We start from the raw sequence: 23,694 nt of genomic DNA on the forward strand, positions 1-23,694 counted from the left end.
TTAAATTACAAAACAGAGTTTTTGTTAATAGTTAAAGTACTGTTTGTGAGGCTACATAACCTCTCAAAAATTTCAGGCAATACTATAATGGACCTTTGGATCCATTCTGACTCTCATGTTTACAGAGATGGTAAATATTTGTGAGGAATGAGTATCAGCAACATAGTTTTCTACACTGACACATAAAGAGCAATCTTCGTAAAGGTAAAGTATAACCGTAGTATAAATATCCAAAACAGTAAGTGAGTTTTATTCTGATGCACTGCCTCAAAAGATTTTTCAAAAAACAGTACACGTCCCCAAAACCAGCTTAAAATTGCCTAAAATGAGACCATCTGTAGATCAATACTGCAACCAGTGCAGACTAAGTATTGTTCACAAACTGACTGTTAACCAGCAGACATAAAACATGCCACATCCTACTGATAAACTGGAATTCAGGTGTGACGCATAGCAACAGCAAAGATTTCGTATTTATAACGCAACTTCAGAAATATTCCGTCTAATAGGAGGGAAATCAAGTAATATCTTACTACAGAGAGTGGTAAAAATTCAGAAATCTTCAGAATTCTGTATAGCTGCTAAGGGATGGAGCAAAGACAAGGCACTTGCTCACTGACAGGGACTCTGCAACTGCATAGCATAGCGATACCATGCCTATACAAGCATTATAAGTAAAACAAGTCTATACTGGACATGAAAAAACATAAATGCATGCAAGACCAATTTAAAAATTCCAGATCAAGGAGAACATACAGATTCCTGACAAACAGAGTGCACATTTGGCCCTACTAATTTCAAGTACAAGCTCCAAAAGATGCATCCTCTACACTGAGGAATCCTCTGGTTAGTGCATCTAAAGACTTTCCAGTCTTTCACACCTACGCTGAATTACAGCTCTGATTTCATTTCCTACTTCAAACATCTACTTAAGAATCAACCTGAATATCATTGTCCTGTTTATTTTCTTTCCTCTTAGCACTTCATATGACTAGAATAATCTTCTGACCTATATATACACTAAGTTCTTTTCTTCTTCAAGAAATCTGTACTACACCAGTGTTCAGCGAAGCTATCACTACAGATTTGGCTGTGGTCATTACACTGTTTTATTAATTTTACAGGTTGCCTCTACGCTTTCAGACTACACAGAGTTTCAGCTTGCACTGATATGCTATACTCAGGGAGGGATTTACGCATTTCACTGCCCTTTTAAACATCAGACACCACCGTGGAAGGGCACTGCTAAGGTCCTCAGTGTCCACCTCTACAAAATGGCTGCACAAAACAACTATCCACCAGCAGCATTTAAACACCCCAACTCCTCACAACAATCTTTCTCACATTTCAAAGCAAACGTGCACGGTGTCAGATGACTCTGAAATCAGGCCTTACAGGAGACAATGACAAAAGAATGAAAGCAGAGGTGAGCATGTACATGTTTTATTATAATCAGTAATGGAGTTGTTAAATCCCATAACTTCCTTTGTTGAGGACAAGGTCTTGAATTTGACTCTCCACACCATGTCAGGCCATCTTCTTGGGATGCTGAATCCCCCCCACACTTAGTAGAACTCAAAGTCTATATTCTTTTATAATTCCAACCCTCTTCAAGTCATGCACATTTGCTTACTCACATATTTAGAGAACAGTCAGTCAAGAGGAGCAAAGCAGATGTATGTTTAAAATTGCATTTAGAAACCAAGATAATAGATGTTTAAAAAGAAGGGAAAAAGAAAAAAAAAAGCATACAGTGATGTCACTTGCTATGGAAAGCTTTTGAGACATTCAGAAAAAAAAATGTTTCATCTAAAAACCTAACAAAACTAAGTCAGATAATGGACATTCTATCCTAAAAAAAAAATTTAAAATTTTAAGCACTGTTTACAAAAAAAAAACCAAGCCAAAACAAAACCAAACCTCAAGGTTTTATAAAACCCAACCCAAAATATTTCAGTGACACAAAGTAATCATTATAGCACCAGTACTATGTTATCATGATCATGAAAATTGACACAATTTTAATAGGAAATATCCTAAATGAAGTTCAGCTCAAATATGAAAATCTGGTTTGAAGTGCAAATAAGTTACTAAACATTAAAAAAAAAAAGCAATTGTTTTCCCAGATACAAAAATGTACTTCCATATGCGTTTTGCATTTATTTTCACCTCCTTTCACCAAATCCTCATTTTCTCAGGGGCACTCTACAGGAGGAGGTGGGGGAGGGAATTAAAGCTTTATAAATTGGAGATTAAAAGACAAAGCGATTCATTTTGGGAACTATTCGAAGCAGTGAGATTTCAAGAGGATAGTCTACATATTCACTGCGAAATCCTTCAGTCCCAAGGGAAGAAACTATACACACAGCTCTAGAAACCAAGCAGACCGCTCTCCGGCCCAGACGGGGAGGGAGGAAAGGGAGCCGCAGGCCCACGCCCAAGCCCACGCCCAGGCCCAGGCCCAGGCCCGGGCCCAGCCCCCCTGCCCCGGCGGAGGCGGCACTGTCTGGGCCGGGCCGACGGCCGGGAACAAAGCGCCGGGGGGAGCGAGGGGGGGAGAAGGGAGGCGGGTCCGTGGGCACAGCGCCAAGTCGGGGCTCACCCGGGCCTGTCGCTCCAGCTGGGAGTGGAGGCTGGAGCCCTTCAGCCGCTGCACGATCCGCGCTATAGCGAGGGAGAGCCCGCTGTCCGGGTCCAGCATCGCGGCACGCCGCCCCTGCCCGCCGGCGCGCTGCCGCACCGGGCCGCTTTCGCCGCCGCACCTCGCCTCGTTAACCGGAGTTACCAGGCAACGGCGGGAGTGGGGGCGGTCCTCATCGGCGGCGTCCGGGTGGAAAGCGAGGCCTCACAGAAGAGTTCCCCGCCGCCGATTGTGACTCGAGCGGGACCTGCGCTGCCCGGTGTGGGGCGGACCCCCGCGGCCCCCTCGCCGCTCAGCCTGGGAGGCTCCCCGCGCTGTCCTCAGAGCCGGGCAGACCACCCCGGGGGGGCCTTCAGCTACCGCATCCCCCCGGGCACCTGACAGGCTTCCTCCAGCCTGCAGGCCACACACACCTTGGGCTGGATAACGGTTGCCTAAAGCTCTGGTGAAAATTTCATGTGCTGCTTCTGCGTCCTAAATAAATGTTTATAATGTATCATTGCTAGAAAGTCAGAAACATGCATAGGGAAAGCCTACCTGTGGTCTTGGGCTTTGGCCATGGAGCCCAGTGTTGGAGACATCCAAATGTGCTCAGCCTGCTCTCTCTGCCCTGTGCTGCGCTTCTGCGGAGCCCGCAGAGAAAAAATGTCCTCGTCCTCCTTGCTGCTGTCTGCCTGACTGTTTCAGCCTTACGTGTGTGCCCAACTGCTCGCCTAGCAGAGCGGGGTTTGTGACAGCAGCCCACCAAGGCATTCATAGATGCTGCCACTTGCTAGTGTCCACCTGCCAGGCCAGGTGGGCTGTTAGCAGCTATGAGCGTTCCAGTTAAAGAATATCTTACACCATCATTACATACAGCTTAATTAACCTGTCTGGCTTTGCCTTGGACAGGACTAAGCTTTCTCTTACAGTCAGCTATTGCGCCTCAGCTGAGTTGCTGCCTTCAGTAGCTACATGGCAGCATCTTCTTGAACTGCTTCTCAGGTAGGGCTGACAGGGAAAGGGCTTCAAACCCATTTCAGTGCAGTCAGAAAGATTAGCTTACAAACATCTTTAGCTGTGGTTTAAGTGCCTTTGCACTAGTGTGAGGTGATGGGATTCATATCATTAAAGCTTGAGAGACAATTTAAAAAGCTGCTTTTTAGGGTCTAAAGTATTACATCCAGATGGTGTCAACAGCACATTCAGCCCCATGGCTCCTTTCTTTGTTCTTGAGGCATACTAGTTGACCTGTATGCAGGTGAAGTTTTATTGCCCTCTCAAATATTTTACCCATCTGCTCAGCATGGTGAGGCATTAATTCAGGCTCAGTACCAAAGAGCTCTTATTTAAGCAGAGCCACTATGTATGCCTCGTTGAGTGATGTAAATGCAAGGAACTTTAATCCACTTAGTCCTTCTGGGAAAATCTGCTCCTATGTGCATCAGTAACACGACCATGTAATCAAATTGTCACTTAATAAACTAATTTACTAAGCTGAAATACTGATTTTAAAAATCTCAGAATAATTAATAAATAATTAATAGAGTTCAAGGAGGTAACATGGAAAAGCTGATCATTGACCTCCAAAGCCAAGCATTAATACCTATTCTCTGCTCCAAGGATGGTCATACCTGCATAAAACAAAGAATATTTCAAGATTCTGAAATGTCAGGTTGTAACTTTTTCACTTCTCTGAGTGACGCAGATGTGAGGAAATGAAGATGGATGTCATCAGTTAACTTGCTAGAAAAAACAACTAGATATAAAAAGTATAAAAATACACCTGAACTCATCTGTCTGCAACCTTTTTTGACTTATCTGTGAGCACTTCTGGAAAAAATAAAGTTTAAAGAAGAATAGTAATAGAAGATCAGAGATAAAAGTAATCAACTGTAGAGAAACCTGAAAAAGTCACTTGTGCTGAATCAAAACACGGAGGAGAGCTTGCTTCTCAATTCCTGGAGAGCACAGGGAAATCAAACGCCCATCTGTCTACCAATGCCTTGGATATCTATTCTGATCAAGTACTCTGGCAGTTCTGCACTCGCATGCATATATGAAGTTAGGGGCTACAGTGAGCAGATTTCTTTTTCTCTGTGTACAGAGAGAAATTGCCTACATTCCCAACTTGTTCAGAGTAATAGCTTTGTGTGCTAGCTCATAATATAATTCCATAAAGAGTGCACAAGGAGGCAGTACCTCTCCTCCTTGTTTTGTTGTTGTTGTTGTTGAGGAGGATAATTTATTTCTGTAGGAACTTTACCTGCTAAGACAAGCATATGCAGAAAACCAGGGCCTGCCACTAAGCTCCACAGCTTGATGTCTGTAAGTCCAGGGTTTTACATTGCAGCTGCAAGTGTGAGAGGAATCCCTACCCCCTTGTCCGACATTCCTCAACAGATATTTTTTTTTTCCAGATTTTGGGAGAATCTGTGGACTGAAACCAGAACGGCAGTCTTGCAGTGCATTTGGTGAGTGTGTCACTTATCAGGACTGCTTGATATGTAGGGACTCAGAGGTTGGGTATGTTCCTACTGGAGGCTCAGCACGGTGTCTGGCTGTTTTCTATGCTGTGATCTGCAGGCACCACGTTCAGCCAGATGGCAGGTCATGGAGCAGCACAGAAGCCGTGGCACCTTGCCAGTTAGAAGTACGTGTTCCCCTACTCCTGGGTATGTGGAGAAACAATGTATGAGGTGAATTTCATGTGACTTCACAGGTTTGCAAAAGTCATCCTTCTATAGGTCAAAAAAACAGGAGAAAAAGCTTATGTCTGCTACTGATAAGTAATTTCCTGCAGTTGACTACCTCCGCTCCAAATCTGCCTTTGTTTGTTACCCTCTGCACGTGCACATCTGTCACTCTTCATTCCCTATTTTTCCAGACGATTTCCAGTCTGGTTTCCTTCCTCCTGTGCACTGGGTTTCTCTCCGGTCAGTTATGTCTCCAATATGGATAGGAAAACTTATGCCTTGTAGATGCCAAACAAAGCTGAAAAGCAAGGCGACATAAAGAAATAAACTTTACAGCATCTCACTGAGGGCTGTTAACTGCTTCTTGTGTATCCTTACCATATCCAGTTAAGAAATCTCGTGCTTAAGTGCATGCTTCTTTTTTATTTCCTTACAAGGGGCTTACTGCTTAGCAGCTTGAGAAATACAGGGCCATTGTTAAAAAATATCACTTAAATAACAGGCACTGGCAGAAATCCCAACCAACTCTTTAGCCTGTCCCCCGGCTATCACATGACTGGTTTAACTTGGTTCATGTGATAAGTGTTTGACAATTACTGCTTTTTCATTGTGATTTATTTTTAAATTGCAAGTAAGCAACTGCAGTACACTCAGTGTAGAGTGGTTTTATGATGTCCAGTACCACATGCCAACGGTAGCTTGTTGGTTTTATCAGAAGGTCTGGTGTCGGTGTCATTGTTTCTCTGTTGGATTTTTTTTTAGGTGGTCTTTTTGTCTCTTCATCTCTGTCCTACACCCCTGAACACCAATCTCTTCCCCATTGTGTCACATCTCCATTTACAGCTGCAGTGCTGTATGATGTTATACCTTTCTTTTCTGGTTTTTTTTTGTGTCAAGTTACTGCAGTTAGCTAGAACTGATACTGATATCCCACGTGTCTTTTATTTATCTGTCTGACACTACAGGTCTGGAAAGCATTGAGAATTTGATAATGGAAAGTAAAAATTACATAGCCAGTGACTGAAATATTTCACCCATATTCTCTTCCTCTTTCTCTTGGTGGGTTTAGATTGAGAAGAGGAGAGAATATGAAGCAACAGATATATCATACTGTCATTTTTAAGGCCACAGGAGACAAAATACATTTTAATGCTTCCAAATAATTCTGAAGACCAGTTTGTTTCCTGAAGTGTAAAAGCAGGCAGTAAAAAGGAAAACCATTAAAAGGAAACATTGAGTGCCTGGAAGCTTGTAGTTTTTCCCACAACTGTATCAGTTAACCTAATAACCAGGACTGTCTGCAGGTGTCACCAAAGGAGGCAATTGCCTTGTATAACAGAGTAATGGCTGAGGGAGGTGTCGTAGTTCAGCCCCGATTGGAACCAGACTATGCAGTCTCTCTCTCACATCCCCAACCTCCGAGAGAATAGGGAGAGATAATATAAGAAAAACGGCTCAAGGTTTGAGATAAGGACAGGGAGAAACTCCTTAAAGTTACTGTTACGGGCAAAACAGACTCGACTTGGGGAAAACTATGCATTTATTACTAAAAACAGCAGGATGATGAGACAAAGAACAAGATAACCTCCCCCCACTCGTCCCTCTTCCCAGGCTTAACATTATCTCTACTACCTTCCTCCTCCCGAGCGGCACAGCGGGGAAGAGGGAATGGGGGTTACAGTCAGTTCATCATGCGTTGTTTTACGCCGCTGCTTCCTCCTCGGGGGAAGAACTTCTCACATTCCTCCCCTGCTCCATTGTGGGGTCCCTCCCACGAGCCACAGTCCTTCGTGAAACTGCTCCACTGTGGGTCATCTCTTCCACGGGGTGCAGTCCCTCCAGAACAGCTGCCCCAGCAGGCCCTCCACGGGCCCCAGCCTCCTTCAGGCCTCCACCTGCTCTGGCGTGGGGTCCTCCACAGGCTGCAGGTGGATCTCTGCCCCTCCGTGGACCTCCATGGGCTGCAGGAGGACAGCCTGCCCCACCATGGTCGTCACCACAGGCTGCAGGGGAATCTCTGCCAGGAGCAACATTACTCCTCCCCTTCCTCCTTCACTGACCTTGGCGTCTGCAGCCATTCCTCTCAGAAGAAAAATTCTTCACAACAAGCAGGCAGATGCCTCTCAGGTTCTCTTCACATCTCACCTCCTCTCCACTTCTTGCAGCCAGGTTGGGCCGAGTCAGGCCCAGATGGCTGCCTGGCGAGTGAGGCCTGCAAAACCCACAAGACTCACGTCTGCCCCTCTCTGCCCCCGCTCAGGTTCTTCACATCTTCTCTTTTTTTTTTTTTCTGTTTTCCCTTTCTTCAATACGTTATCGCAGAGGCGTTATCACGGGACATTCTGCTACCAATCGGCTCGGCCTTGGCCAGCAGCAGGTCTGCCCTAGGCCCGGCCGAGTCCACTGAACAAAGGGGAGCAACTTCTAGCAGTTTCCTACGGAAGCTACCACCTTAGGCCCCCCCCTCACTAAACAAAACCAGAACAGGGAGGTCAACAAAATCCCAGTACTCCCAATCGCAAAATCCCAGCAGTCCACAAAATCCCAGCACTTTCAAGCTGCTCCCAAGACATTCTTCCCCTAAGCATTCACAACACTTATGCTGCCCTGATCCCACCTTCATCTTTCACTCTCTTGCTGATAGAAATGCCAAGTCAGGAAGTCTCCTCTTAGGGCTGCTTTCTCTGCTGGGGAAACAGGGCTTGGAGAGGGGACACTGCGCCTTTAGTTGTGCTGAGGTTGGGTGCATTCATGCAGTCAGTGCTGCTGGCAGGGTAAGGGAACAAGTTATGGTGCAGAACAGGGCTAAGCATGCAATCATTGTCACTTATTGCTGTAGATAAACGACTTACCTTTCCTTGACACCTGCAATAATAGATGGTTAATGCTCTCTGGGGGGCAGCTACACATTGCATTCACCCTGATGATGTATCACAAATGTTGTATGTACCTCCATGTTCATTTATTTTTGTCGTACGTGAGACACTGCCAAGAGACAGCTTGTGCAATCCCTAATGGAAGACTAGGTCATGTGTAAGGATGGCTGTGTCCCAGCCAACAAGTGACACAGAAACCTAAGTTTAAAGAAAAAGACAAAGAAAAGCAAAAAGCAAAAAGCAACAACATTCTTTTTTTTTTCTGTCAAAACAAAAGGATAAGACATTAAAGAAAAACAAAACAAAACAAAACAAAACCCCCCACACATACCTTTATCCCCCAACAAACCCTCCAAATTTGCCTTCCTTCAGAGAGGAGAGCACAACATCTTTATCTCCTCTCTCATAAACTGGACAATTTATTTTGTTTGGGTTATTTTTTCATCTAAAAAGCTACTCTTGTCCAGATCTTAATTTCTTCTTTATGCACTCAGAACCACTTTAAGTCATGAGGGTTTCAAATCCATAACCCAGATCTTCCATGTCAAGCCATTAGCAGAACTTCACCTGTGAACTAAAGCGTCAGGTTCGAACAGCTGCTCTCTGTATTTCTCATCCAAGCAGGTTCTTTCAGAGAAGAGCATATTCAGTCCTTTGCTCAGTATGCTTACTCTTTGTATTAGACTAATGTAGATTAAACTTTAATCTCAGTTACAGGCCACTCCTGCAAGCCTACCTTTATAACATCCACTGTTTTCCTTGTGCAATCAGAACCAGAATATATTGTTTGTAGCTGATAACAGAGAGGTGTCGCAAAAACTAGAAATTCAGGAAAAATAAATTTCTGTCAGTGACTCACCCTCATCCATTTTAAGCTTTGTTTAATTTACTTCCCAAAAAGTGACACCGTATATTTTGACAAGTTTCAGTACTTTATTTAAAATAATCAGCTCCCATGGAGTAATGAGATTTTTTTTGCCCAAATACCACTGATGCAATCTGAAGACTGTTGGAAGCTTGATGACGTATCTTCACTTATCAGGGCAGAAAACATCTCTTGTTGCAGACTATTGTTCATGGGAAGTAATACATTTTATCTAATATGTGGCTGAACTTGAGAGCTAGACTTGACTACCAATGCTGTCAAGGTTTATCAGTCTAGTTTTAGGAGTTTCACATTGCTTCAGTTCTTGATTTTAGTTTCCTACCAGACCTTGGCTTTACACAGCTTTAAGCCTCCCTGGAGAGGATAATTTATCTCAGGTCATAATATCTGTTACTAGCATTTTTTTAATAGCATTGCTGAGTCATAGCAGCACTGAGTTATCAGGCACGTAAAACAAATAACATGAACAAAGTCCCTAATTATGATAGTATTAGTTTTAGTCCATTTTTCAAGTGTTTTATTATTAATTAAGGGACATGGGCTTTAGAAGTAACATTCCATATCTTCTGGTTCGTAGAATCCCCTGTGGGATAGAGTGCACCCTCAGCAAGTTCGCTGACGACAGTAAGCTGTATGGTGTGGTTGACAGGCTGGAGGGCAGGGATGCCATCCAGAGGGACCTTGACAGGCTGGAGAGGTGGGACAATGCAAACCTCATGAAGTTCAACCAGGCTAAATGCAAGGTCCTGCACATGAGACAGGGCAATCCCAAGCACAAATACAGGCTGGGTGGAGAATGGATTGAGAGCAGCCCTGAGGAGAAGGACTTGGGAGTGCTGTTGGACGAGAAGCACAACATGAGCCGGCAATGCACGCTCACAGCCCAGAAGGCCAACCGCATCCTGGGCTGCATCAAAAGAAGCGTGGCCAGCAGGTCGAGGGAGGTGATTTTCCCCCTCTACTCTGCCCTGGTGAGACCCCACCTGGAGTACTGTGTCCAGTTCTGGAGCCCCCAACATAAGAAGAACATGGACCTGTTGGAGCGAGTCCAGAGGAGGGCCTCAAAGATGATAAGAGGGCTGGAGCACCTCTCCTCTGAAGGCAGGCTGAGAGAGTTGGTGCTGTTCAGCCTGGAGAAGAGAAGGCTCCAGGGAGACCTTATAGTGGTCTTGCAGTACCTAAAGGGGGCTTATAAGAAAGATAAGGAGAAACTCTTTAGCAGAATCTATTGTGATAGGATGAGGGATAATGGTTTTAAAATAGAGGGAGGTAGATTCAGACTTTATATAAGGAAAAAAAAATTACGATGAGGGTTGTGGAACACTGGAACAGGTTGCCTAGAGAGGTGGTGGATGACCCATCCCTGGAAACATTGAGGGCCTGGTTGGACAGGGCTCTGAGCAACCTGATCTGGTTGGAGATGTCCCTGCTCCTTGCAGGCGGGTTGGACTAGATGACCTTTAAAGGTCCCTTCCAACCCAAACTATTCTATGATTCTATGTGTACATTTACCATGACTTTTAAGATATAATTAAACAGATGTAGAATTTCTTGGGCTTAAAACAGAAATGTAGTCTATGGATCTAAATCCATTTAGAAGAAAAACACATGTTGAATCACAAATACAGTTTATGTACTGAGTAGTATATGCACTTCATATATGACATATGTTTTATATCTTAATTTTAAATTGTATATTCACCTATCAGCAAGTCTGTTGGGATCTCTCCTTGGATATCAATTCTAGGCACTTTTTATTCCTCAGATTAATATTTGATGACTAAGTGGATTTATCCTTTTTCTATTTTTTTTTTTTTATTATGAAGGGTTAGTAGGCTATGAAGAGTTTTCAAATAGAAGATTCAAAAGTGAAGAAAAAACAATAGGATCTGGAAACTCTTGTAGGGTTTTTGTAATTCTTTCCTGGTGGTTATGTAGGTGAAAGACAACCAGATACCCTAACTGTTCAAAGGAGAACTCTACTTTGTGTCACAGGGATCCTCACTTCTATTACTAGAATTTTTCAGATATCCTTTACCTTCACTTCTGCTTCCTTAACTTGATGTTTGCTCTGATATAAAGACAGCTAGAAGTGCTAGTAAGATAAACTACAAAATGGAACTGCTGAATGAACTGAGCATAGCAAGCAGAACCTTCCTAAGTTTCTCATAGTTGTGTCTCCGCTGACAGTGCTTTTCTTTCCTTGTACGGACAAATGCTTTATACCATCGAAACAGAGCACCAGGCACTGAATAAATATCTTCACCAACTATGGAATAGAATCTCCTCTGATAAACCTCAGGCAGTGGCAGGGGTCTAAATAATTCTGTATTAAAATACTTGCAATTGTCCTGTATCAGTTCAAAAGAGATGAAGTCAAAATATAAAACTGAGCCCTAATTTCTAAACACAGTTTCTCTCTTTAGATACAGGAATAGATTATTGCAGCAAATAATCTGAAAAGGTTGAGTATAAATGCTGCCTGTTACAAGAATTGTTGTGCATATCTGAAGTACAACTAAACAAACAGGGTTTTTTTTTGTGGTGGAAATAAGCTCATACTAAGAACATGCACAAGAATTCAAAGCAACCACCTAAAAAGAGGTAAAACAATGAGGTGGAAGAGCAAACATAAATAAAACAGGCTGGATACAGAGCTGTTGAATAGCAGGCTACCCTTCTCTCACTAACCTCCAAAATACAAATTTTATACAAATCTCTTTAAAGGAAAAATGGCACGGAAGTATTGTACCCAGCTTTAGGGAGCACAAACAAACCCAAATGACTTGGTTTCAGGTGAAGCTCTGCACACTGAAAGCAAATAAAATTTAAATATACAAATGCAGTCAGGTTTTCTGTTTTGCATCACTGTTTAGAGCTCAGTAAAGAAATCTTTCCAATTCACAACTAATTTACTAAATCAAAAAAAGAGGCAGAGGTAGTATGTAAAAAAAAAATAGTATTATTTTATTAATTAACAAGATACAGGACTGAATCTTACAATCTGTTGCAACATGTTCCCAGAAATACCAGAAAACAAAATTAGAAAATATTCAGAAAGATCATAGTGCTAAAAGGCTGAAGAAAGGTTGGAATTATTTGTATTCATGACAAAAGAGAAAGTGAAGAGACAAGATATGAAGCTGGTAAAATGATTTAGCAGAACTGTAGAGATTTGCCTTAGCTGAGGCTATCAGTCATTAATGTGAGTAAGCAGTCATGTAGCAGTGCAATGGGAGGAATTTGTAGTGTCAGAAGAATAACTGTGATACATTAGACAGCTAAGATGTGGAACATTTTAGAGACAGGTTTTCCCTTATCCAGCTCCAGGAGTCCACATCCCTGAGACGAAGATTGTCAGTAGCTTGCTAGAGTCCATCCTCCTCAGTGGGGTGCCTCCCTACTCTTCCTAGGGACACAAGTCTTTGAGACCTAACCATTTATTTACTGCACAGAACTGGTAATAAGACCCCTGCTGAAGGTACTGAGTACATCTCAGTTCTGTGGCCTTAGGGTGCTATTTGCAAATTCACAGTTTGGGTTAAGTTGGCTTAAAGGAGGAGAAAATGCACACAGATAGGAATGGCAACAGCTAAAGAAGCATTCATGAGGATACACTGGAGAAGGAACAGAGCAAAAGAAGTCGTTATTGTGTCACTAAATAAATGAGCCACCATATAAAGAACAGGATGATGGGAAAAATGTAAGCGAGGAAAAATCCTGTTTTGTTTCTCATTCCCTGTACTGTTCAGGGAAATGAAATTTACTGCCTTCTTCATAAGTAAGCTGGATTTCATCAAAGAAATATCAATTTGTATTGCCAGTTTCTTCTAAAACAGCATTAAATCTGGAAGTCCTTGGATATTTAGTAACACATCAGACCAGAAGAACAAAAGTTTCCTATCATTTTAGATTGGATAATATTGTATACAACCTACCACCTTCTCCTTTGTAAAACATAAAATAAAAATGTATTTAGCAATTTATATCATGATGTGATTTTTTTAGAATTTATTTGAATATTTCCTACAGAATCCAATTTTAAATTTCCAGCATTCTCTATATAAGGTCTTGTGAACAAGATGCTCCAGTATGAAATGACTCAGTTTAACAGCTAATGAAATAAATAGTGCTTTACTTTTTATTTTGCCAGAGCATTCTCATTTGACTTCTAATAACAACTTTTACGAGCAGTCATTAAGAATTAAGTGAAGACTTTGGGGAGGTCTGTCTTCATGAAGTATAAAATTGCATCTGACACTTCTGGCTTTCTAACTGAAATGTAAATGAAATTTAAAGAGATCAGATCCCTGTAAGATTATTGTTTGAACAAGATTATTCTTCTGGTACTGCTAGGTTTAATACCAGAGTGGTTGAGAGTAGAATCTGGGAGCGTTTCACTAGCACATCACTTAAAAGATTTAAAAACCCCTTTACTTGCTCCAGCAACTTCAATAAGCAAAGCTTGTAAAAATAATATACTAATTGTCACTGATCTTTTATCATGGTCTCATCACAAATACCTTTCCTACTTCAATTTATTAATTTTCCCCACATTGCAGGATTGCAAAATGAATGCTTTAGAATAAAAGGAGAACTCGGGGAAGAAATAAGGTATCTGAGAAGTGACACAGTAGCCACAATTTGTATGATCTGTGACTATTTTGCACTACTTTGTCTGTACAAAGCGCGCTTAACACCAGTGCAGTTGATTACAGAAAGTTCCCAAACAGTATGTATGAATTTACAAATGTAAGATAATGACTCCAGGCACACAAAAAGTTATTAAAAGAAATCATCCACATTATATGCAAATTTTCAAGTGTTTGTTAAAGCAAAATTGACAGTGTATGATATAACTTTTCTCTATACAATGATTACATCCCAAAAATCCAAATTCAGGTATATTTGTCTGATTTATAAGCCCCATGGTATTTGAGGATACCATAGCATCCTAACTGAATCTGGCTTTATCAAAAAGCGAGCTTAGAGAATTCAGAACAGAATTTGTCCTTGGACTTTTGTTTCTCCCTTCTTTTGAGAATTGAGTGTTCTCCTTGGCAGCTTTAAAACAGTTTGGTAATGTAAGCAAAGACTAAACAATGAAAATGAATTTAAAACTTACATGCTTTCAGTCATATTAACTCCCTGCACAATGTCATATTGTATAAACATGGGCAAATAGTCCAAACTAACCACGGCAATTGTTCCTCAGAGTGTGTTTTCTTAAGAAGTATATAGAGAAAAGCAGGGCAAGTAAGGCCAGTAATACCATCTGTCCTGAAACTCTGGTAATTATTATTTTTGGTGTTTCAATGTTTGAATAATGTTTTGAAATCACTCAGTACGAAAATACTATCAAATACTCCCAGGACAGCTTAGCACAATAGTTGAAATAAATCAGAGTATTTGTTATCATGATGGGCTTAACTTGCCTCTCCCAGTTTCTCAAAAAATTGTAACTGACAGCTTTCTACCTCCAGTTACTGGACAGAAGTAAAAGAAGTCCCAAATGCAAAGATAATGTGGCTCATTTACAAATAAAGATAAACATTCCAGAAATTAAGACCCAGAACAGACCTTCAGCTAGGGTAAATTGTCTTTGCTCCGGAAGGTCTCCCTTTACCTCATCTTACTTGGTTCAATATTTAGTCCAAATTGTCAGGTAGCAGAGTTCCAATTAAATGGAAAAAACTGACCTGGAGATTTTCACAGTGAAAGAACAAGAGTCAAACAATAAAATACTTAATTGTGTACAACAAAATGCATAATTATGAGCCTAACTTAAAATCTTACTTACATTCCAGAAGCCCCAGAACTTGAAGGGGACGACCCATCATCTCATTGCCTGAGTACCCTTCCATGTAAAATCATGATCATGGAAAATCAGCAAAATTCTAGACATCACGCAATCTGTTGCTTTTTTTTTTTTATTAGATCAAAATCTGACTTGGGTTAAGTACTTTTGAGGTGGGAATATTGTTTCTTTGTGGATATTGCTGGTAGGGGTTTATAGGCGATAGTAGCTGTCTATGTTATACCAGCACTAACGGTAAAAAGGACTTCTAAAGGAGAAACATTTTGCAATACCTCAGAAAATTTTTAGATATAGCTCTGGATTTAGAAATAACTCTGGACAGCTATTTCATAACCAGATACTCTACTGCAAATACTTTATTTCCTGTTCTTTTTCTTGTTCTTTACCCTCACTTCACGGTCTGAGTTGTCCCAGATGACTAAAGTTCATACTCAGAATTCAGTTGTTGATAAGAGACTTAGCCGGTTAGTTACTTTGAAAAAAGTGAGGCTATGTGCCCCTCTTTAGCTACTGAACATTAGAGAGTTCATCAAAATATAAGCAAATTCTATGTTTGATTTCTTGTGCAGACTTGTGCAAATTTATGTCAAATCAGATGATTCCTATAAAAATGGAAGCTTTTAAGAGCTACTGTATTGATTAAATGAATTCTTCTTATGTAAGTGTAATTTTCAGTATTTTTCTAATACAGACAATACTTCTCTTGCTGCCCATAGCTTAGGTTCCCTTAAGTCAAGCATTATATGATTCTTGGGAACTCGTATGCCAGTGAACAAATTTCAATAGCATTACCTTAAGGGTGTTTATCATCTGTTACAGAAACTGATACTCCTCCAAAAATGTGGATGTCAGATCAGATGTCATGACGCACAAAGTAACTTCTCTCAATACATACAAAGACACATAAGCTTTGGAATCTTAAATTAAAGCCCTGGCTTCAGACATACTGGTACCAACTCACTCAATAATACATCAGCTGACTTTCTCTGTTTCCTCCCTACTAACTGCCCAGCCAGGCCCTTAATGACTTGGTGTTGTGAAACCAACGTCTCTTTATCTAATTCTGTGGAAATGTGGAAATCTGTTTGATCTTAACGTCATGGCTTCTTTTGAGGGCAGTGCTGTCTGACAAATATAGCACCAGACCAAGTCTGAGGAGACTGCCTTCCTTTTACTGACTCTTCTACTGGCCCTTTGAGTGGCCTGTGCCAAATATTTCACTTTCCTGTGCTTTTTTTCATCTTTAAATTGAAACTCATAGTGACTGCAGTTAACATAGCTAGCTTATTTCATATACTTCTGTGAGATCTACTAGCGAAAATCTCTAAATTTTCTACTAGAAAATAGTAATGACTCTTTGTTATATGCTTAACTGACTACCGTTCTTGATGGCTACAGGCAGGGGTTTATTTAGCAGTCTGCTCCAGTTTTCAGCTTAAGGGGCTGAGTAGTGTCAAGTAGTGTTTTGTTGCTGACATTATAACCCTATGGGGGCTGTTTCTGGTGGCAGCCCCTGATATTTTATCTGTTTGTTACAACCCATGTCATGATGTCATGACTGTACCTCTGAAAACAATCTCAGATGACTGGTACCTTAAAACATGTGATGGATTTTGACTTTGACTGATGCTGCTCTAGTATGCAAAAATATGCTGAAAGGAGTCCATTAATGGTACCAACACCTGATGGTGTCAAGATAATAAAAAAAAAAAAAGTTACCTCTCAGGCTGTGTGTTGATGCTGGTAAGTTGGCATGTGGTTCTAGCACCCACAACATAAGCATGTGCAGGGCTATTTCCTTTCATCTCTAGCTTGAGTCCTGAACTGTTTTTTCTGGCAAACTAATTTATTCACAGGGTGAAGAAAAAAAAAATAGGGCTTTACAATTCAGTGTATATTCTCCAAAAGAAACAAGCACCTTTTAAAAATATCTATGTTCCTCTTTCATGGGTTTCTGTTCATTTCTCATAAGCACTTATGCATCAGTTATGATAAGCCATGAAAAGGAAAATGGTTGGCTTCAGTTGTTCAGCAAGCAATGTTATAACTTCTGCCCTCAAATTTAACAATTAATTAGTGGACTAGGTAAATGGAGAGAGGAGATGCAGCTGAGCCTAGTGATAGGCCAACATTGGCTGAGAAGTACCAACATGAGTTGCAACATGCATGATAAACTGTGTGAGAGGAATGTTTAGAAAATTATTCATCCCAGACTTCACTAATGGTATCTTAATGGCTGTCACAGGGTGTTAGAAGGATTTTTATGTGATCTTATGTTACACCAGACAGACCATTTACACACATTTCCTTGAAGCAATTTTCCCTAAACTTTCTACAACACTTGCACAGCAATCTCTGTAGCAAAACAGAATTTCTGGCTATTCTTTCATCCAGAAAGCCCACAAAAACTTGAACATGATTATGAAATTGGACTTGAAGATTTACAGAGACAGTATGCTTTATTAATCCTGTTCGTCAGTGAGCCTTGAACATTGTACAAAAGTCACAGCCATCACCTGGGAGGCCTCATTTAGTCTCTTCTGAAGAAGATGGTATGACAGGGTGACTGGACACCTATGAAGGCATCAGGGCCAGCTGTAATATGTCTCACAGGTAGGTTGGGTGGATGATACTGCAAATATCCAAGCAGTTCAAATACTACGCATTGGCTCTTCAAAAGAAAGAAAAATGGTCACCCCCAAAATAATTGAAAAGATACCTTGAGATGTGTCCAGATGGAGATGTGTCCTCTATCAAGACCTGTGGAGTCTTGCAGGCATTTATTGAGTTACATGCCACAGCACTGTCATACATGACCACTGGAGATGCACTGCAGGGGCAGCAAGAGCACCTTGTTTGCCTTTGATCCCCTCCATGGCTGGTGAATGCTATTTCAGAAATCTTTGATGGTACAAGGTGCTCTGAAGTAAATTTCATCCTTATGTTACTCAGTTCAGATAAGTATGATGTAAACTGGTCTTAAATGCAGTGGCTATGAGACACTATGAGAGAGAGACTGCGTAGTCTGGTCCTGATCGGGGCTGAACTACGACAGACACTGATAGGACTCAAGCTGAGATCACCTTGAAGAAGCTTAAAATAAATGTATTCCTGAGAATTTTGTGTGTTCTACAAAAGTGTGGCCTAATTCAGATCTCCCTGTAGTTTGCATCTGTGCGAGTAACTCCACTGAATCAGTGGCCTAATGCCAGCATAACCCTGGCAAATGAGAACAGAAGTAGACCATGTATTTCCATATGTATTTCCTCTAATTCATTTATTTTATTTCATTTGCTAGAAAAAAAAGACCTGGAAACAAACCCAAAATTATTTCTTGGTTTGACATAAGATAAAGATAAGCTTTTCCAAATTCATCGTTTTACAAGTGGAGTTTCTATTTAAATTTAAGTAAAGATCTTTGTCAAATTAATGAAAAAACAGAACAGATGCTTATTCTTCAGGAAAAAGAATGAGGCAACTGTAAATAGATCTGGTTTGGCTTTGGACGAGAAAAGCGTTATACACATAGCATGAAATGACAGAGCACAGCAACTGTTCTGGCTGCAAAGCCAGTCTGTTCAGTATTTGACATTACAGGGGGAAAAAAGGATTAAGACTAAAATAAAAAAAAAATTAAATGACAGATTCTTTTGTTATCATGGATTAGCAGGCCTCCTCTTCTTTGAATATATGGAAAAAATATTTTTGTATACTTTTCTCTAAACTGTCTGCACAGGTACACTATGGTACCTAGAATATTTCTTAATCAACAAAATCAATTTATTAATAAATTAGTGTTGTTAATAAAGCAAACTCAAAGGAAGTTATTACCTAAAACTTCCAGCATCCCAAATAGTGCATGATTAAGTTCAAGTGGGACAGACATTCAGGTTTTTGTTTCTCCTAAGTAATAAAATTACATCTGTGATTAGCAAGCATTTCATAAGACAGCATCATTTCTTTTTCCTGTCTTAAATCTTGCAGGGAGACCATGAGATGATACTGATCTTCATGAAGAGTGATCTGTCATGCAATTAGCTAAATGTAGTGGAGAGAAATGATGTTAAAAAGGCAACTCAGAGCTGTCCAGATTATTGGCTGTACATTTGAGTAAATCTATGCAAAAAATGTCTAGAAAAACCAAACTCTTTGATCTTAGCATGTTTCACACAGAAATCCACTCCAAAAGGGGAATCAAGAGTTCATAGCAAATTCTTATTCATTTAGTTTGGCAATTTAACCAGCAGATGCTGAATCCAGCTCAGCCCAGGACCAGATGGTATTCATCCAGAACTTCTAAAGGAAATAGTAAAATTATTAAACATGATGTGTAATCTTTTGCTTAGAACTACGTTGTTGCCAGAGGAAAATAAATTGTGCAAATGTGATGTCAATGTTTAAAAAGGTCTCCAGGGGAACTAAACCCTTGGAATTATGAGCCAGGCTGTAAGCCTGGCACCCACAGAAGGAAAACTGGTGGGGATGGTAATAACAGATAAAAATCTCTGGACACATCATCTGCACAAATTTTGTAGAAGAAAGCTACACCTTGCAGATTTAGAGATCTGAGCATGTGAACAAGATGATCCAGTTTGTTTTAAACAGTAACTACACAGTTGTTGGGATTTACATAAGATAGCATTCCCTCACTTGTTCTGCGCCTGCTTTTGGTTTAAATTAGTACCCTCTGGAGTCAATCATGGCTTAGTACTTATTCCTCAACCCTTCATGTCTATGCTGCACACGCTGCCTCCCACCACTATGTTCTCCACTCGTTTGCTGTCTGCACAGTACGCAACTATGCCGAGAGGCTTGTCAAAGCAGGCTGCATGTGCTTAGGAAGCATGTCTTGACGCTGTAGTGGGCCCAACCCTTCCCTACTGTCCTGGGAAGCTTGTCCTTCACACCTTCCCACATAGAGTTGAGACCGATGCGAAACACTTGCATTGCCTTCGTAGTGTTTGTTGTACGGACCTGTAGCCCTGGCCAGCCTCTCACCCTCCTGAGAGAAAGAGGGTTAGTGGGATGATGCAGTGGTATGTACCACTGATAACCAACTGCATCCAGGACTTCCAGAGGTGAAGAACATTATGCCAAGTCCTCTACAGGAGCCCACTGCTCTCTGACAGTTCAGCCTTTTCCATGAGGCATGGTCATGGCAGGCTTTTTTACACACAGCTTTTTTTACACCACCATCAGTAGGCTTGCATAGGAAAGTCATGAATGGCAAAGGGATGACGCCACCTGCTCACATGTAATTCAGGACAATAAGCCTGACAAATGTAATCTGAATTTGCACATCCAGAAAAAATGAGCTGCAACGCAAACATCTGCTGTATCACTTCTTGTTTTGTTTCTTCAGTGCTTCTCTAGGTGGAGCTTCCTAAGGCCTGGGATGATTTAACACATGGCAATCAATGTTCACAGATAATCCTGGAAGACTTACCCGGGCTGAGGGATCAAAACTGGCATGGATTTGCTTGCCGGAAAGAACTAGGAGAATCATGGAAGCAGGAGTTCAGGAGCAATTTAACATCATGGCCAAATAGACCATTGGTCTACAGTGAAACAGGGAACAGCATGACTAGAAATTTGGAAATACAATGTAGGAATGAAAAGTAGGAATGAAAGGCAATTATGAACGGAGCCCGACAGGAAGTTTTGCTACAGCTGTTCATCTGCTCCAGAAAATGGGAAGAGGGGTGAGGTAAAAGAGTTTTCTGCTGATGATAGGTCATTCAAGGAAAGGAGAAGCAAAAATTGACTTTGAAGAAATGCAGAACGTTCTTTCTGATAAAATGGGAGAACAGAAATCACTGCAAAGCAGAAAACATTTTCATGTTTTTTTTCATGAAGAGTGTAGGGCTCTAAACTAGATATTACTATGCAGGAAAGAGACTACTGAATTTATGATAGGTTCTTGCATGAAAACATCTGTTCAATTCTCAGTAGTCATAAAAAAAGGCAAACAGGATTACAGGAATCATTAGGAAAGGAACAGAAGAAAAACAACACAAAAAGTCAATATGCCAATATTTAAATCCTTGGTTCATCTTTATGTGTTAGCATCTGTGAAAGACTGTAGAATAACTAGAAAATATTTTAGACCTGGGCCATAATGCTCATGGAAGGTAGGAAACTGCTTGTTTGCAAGGAATGAATAACCAACCTGATGTTCTTCAGATATGACAAAACCATAACAGGTACAGAGAAGTTAACTTCACAATGATAATTCACTGTCTGTCATGATACAGTGAGAGATCATAGCCCCAGTGTAATCTCTTTGATGGCAGTGATCTCCTAATGATCCCCCTAATCTTGACTTCCCTCCTAATCGCTAACTATGTCTCCCTCAGACCTCCATTCACTCTATTTCTTATCTTCTTTTTAACCAGGTCCTGGAGACTAAATGGAAGACTCTGTGCAATGCGGTTTAGTAAGTCTGGAAGCCCAGCAGATGATGACAAGTGCACAGTGTCAGTCTATATCTGAAAATATAAATAAAAATTAATCTTTCTGTTTAGTATAACGTTGATTCCTCAAGGTACAGGAATAACCAAGCTGTAACTTATCAGAACACCAGCAATTAACCCCTCACCCCAAAAGTACAGTGGTACAACCAGTATCAAAACTGTAGATTAAAAATTAATTGAGAGGCAATCCAACCCCAAATAGAAACACATCTTGTTGGACATAGACGTGTTGGAGCAAGTCCAGAAGAGGGCCACAAAGATTATTAGAAAGCTGGAGCACCTCTCCTATGAAGAAAGGCTGAGACAGTTGAGGCTGTTTAGTCTGGAGAAGAGAAGGCTCCAGGGAGACCTCTCTTATAGTGGCCTTCCAGTACCTAAAGGGAACCTATAAGAAACAGGTTGCCCAGAGAGGTTGTGGATGGTCATTTCTCATCCCTGGAAACGTTCAAGGCCAGGTTGGACGGGGCTCTGAGCAACCTGATGTGGTTGGAGATGTCCCTGCTCCTTGCAGGGGGGTTGGACTAGATGACCTTTAAAGGTCCCTTCCAACCCTAACCATTCTATGATTCTATGATCTATGGTAAATAATTAATATGGTAAATAAAAATACTGCTAATAGCAGCTATTCAACACAACTGCAACTGAAAACATATCCAATCATTTCTCTAATGCAGATCTAATAGAAAGTACCAGGAATCCAGACAGATCTCTTCCTCATTGAGAAGAAGCCCAGAACAACAATTTGACATCTTGCTTACAGAAAGACTTAAACTCCATTACAGGCTGTTTAATCCAGTAAAGGAATTGCTAAACACAATTATCCAGCCTGTGTTTTGCAGCAGTTCAGACCATTATAATAATTGCAAATAATTATAATAACTTCTTCTGATATACAAACATTTCTTAAAGCTCAAAATTGTTCAGATTGAATGCTACTTCATTAAAACATAAAATGCTTTAAAATCTAAAGAATTCATTGAAGTGAGTTGCATATGGATATGGAAAGCAGGATCAGCATCTCAAGTGTGGAAGACACCTTAGAAAGGCAGACATAGGCTACAAAATTTGGTCTGAGCTGGTTTGTCCTTGATTTTTCTTCTACAGAAAGTAATTTTCAAAGTAATGAGAAGTTGCTAACCAGAAATTTGGGCAGCTTAGACTAGTCTGCATCTTGCTGTTGTCTATGAAGAAGAGTGAAAAAGCAACTGAAGTTCAGTAGTCCTTTCAAAAAAGTAGCCGTTACTTTTCCTGTGAATTACCACTAGTAAATCAGCACCTGTCTTGCCTGCCATTTCAGCTGTTTGGGATATTATAATAATTTTAAATTGTCAGAGAAAATGTTCAGGAAATACTGGCATAATTCAAAATAAATTCAAAACTAAAACAACAACAAAATTATTTGTTTAATTAAATGGGCAATATTTGTCATTTAATAGAGTGATTGATTAGTAACACCCAGCAATTTAATCACAGAAAACATACAAAAAATTTACAGCTGAATTAGGCAGCTAAGATAAAAATTTTGTTTCAGAGATGTTGGTACCTGATGGTCAAGCTTAAAGCTCAGCCATTGCAGAAATTGAAACACATTTTAACTTTGTTTCTTCAGTATGATTTTCTCCCATTTTGAGATTCACGATTGGATAAATAAACTAGAACATGTCATTCTGGATTGATTTCCTACCAGTACGTTACGCCTTTGAAACTGGAATTGAGTCCTGCTGGACTGAACGGTGTTTTCAGCTGAGACAATTATACGTTGTATACACCAATTGCCAGCTTGAGTAATTTTATCTCAGATTTTTAAAAACTGCAAAAATCTGTAAAAGAATGGAAAAAATTATAATTAATCTATTAAAAAAAAGATAATTTAGAAATTAGAACTTTAGATGTAACTTTTCAGTCTCCTCTCCTACGTACCTCTTCCCATTAATGGCACTATAAAGCAAAGCTGGCGAGACTGGAAGAGCAATCCAGGCCTTCCAGCCTCTGTATATCAACTTTAAAGGGTCCAGACTTGTTATTAAGAACCTGTTATTGCTCTGCCTATTTAAGTAGAAGAGACTTTAAATATGAAATTTGTTTTCCGTTGAGTCATAGCAGGGATTCATTTAGAATATTAATTTACATTTTTGGCCATAAACAAGCTGTATAACGGAAGTTAAAAGTCCATGACTTTGTGAAAACACCAGAGAGGATGATGTTTATGTCTTCAAAAAGCAGAACCCAGAAGAAAGGGTTTCTTTGAAACAATCAAGATGGTTGTGTTTTACAGTAATGGTAACTCATGTGCCACAGTTTATCAGTTCATCAAGTCTGTGTGCA

At 40.5% G+C, this 23,694-nt stretch overlaps 1 protein-coding gene across 1 annotated transcript in view; it reads right to left on the reverse strand.

Annotated features, from left to right (window-relative positions):
- TBC1D19 (TBC1 domain family member 19) overlaps positions 1-2,729 on the reverse strand; it is a 51,695-nt gene extending 48,966 nt beyond the window's left edge. Inside the window, exon 1 of the mRNA XM_086746635.1 lies at positions 2,603-2,729. Coding sequence (XP_086602761.1) covers positions 2,603-2,701 — 99 coding nt within the window. The 5' untranslated portion in view covers positions 2,702-2,729. The remainder of the gene's footprint in view (positions 1-2,602) is intronic.
- Positions 2,730-23,694: the final 20,965 nt, after the last annotated feature.

This window comes from Chlamydotis macqueenii, chromosome 4, assembly GCF_036417535.1.
Source record: "Chlamydotis macqueenii isolate bChlMac1 chromosome 4, bChlMac1.mat, whole genome shotgun sequence".
NCBI lineage: Eukaryota > Metazoa > Chordata > Aves > Otidiformes > Otididae > Chlamydotis > Chlamydotis macqueenii.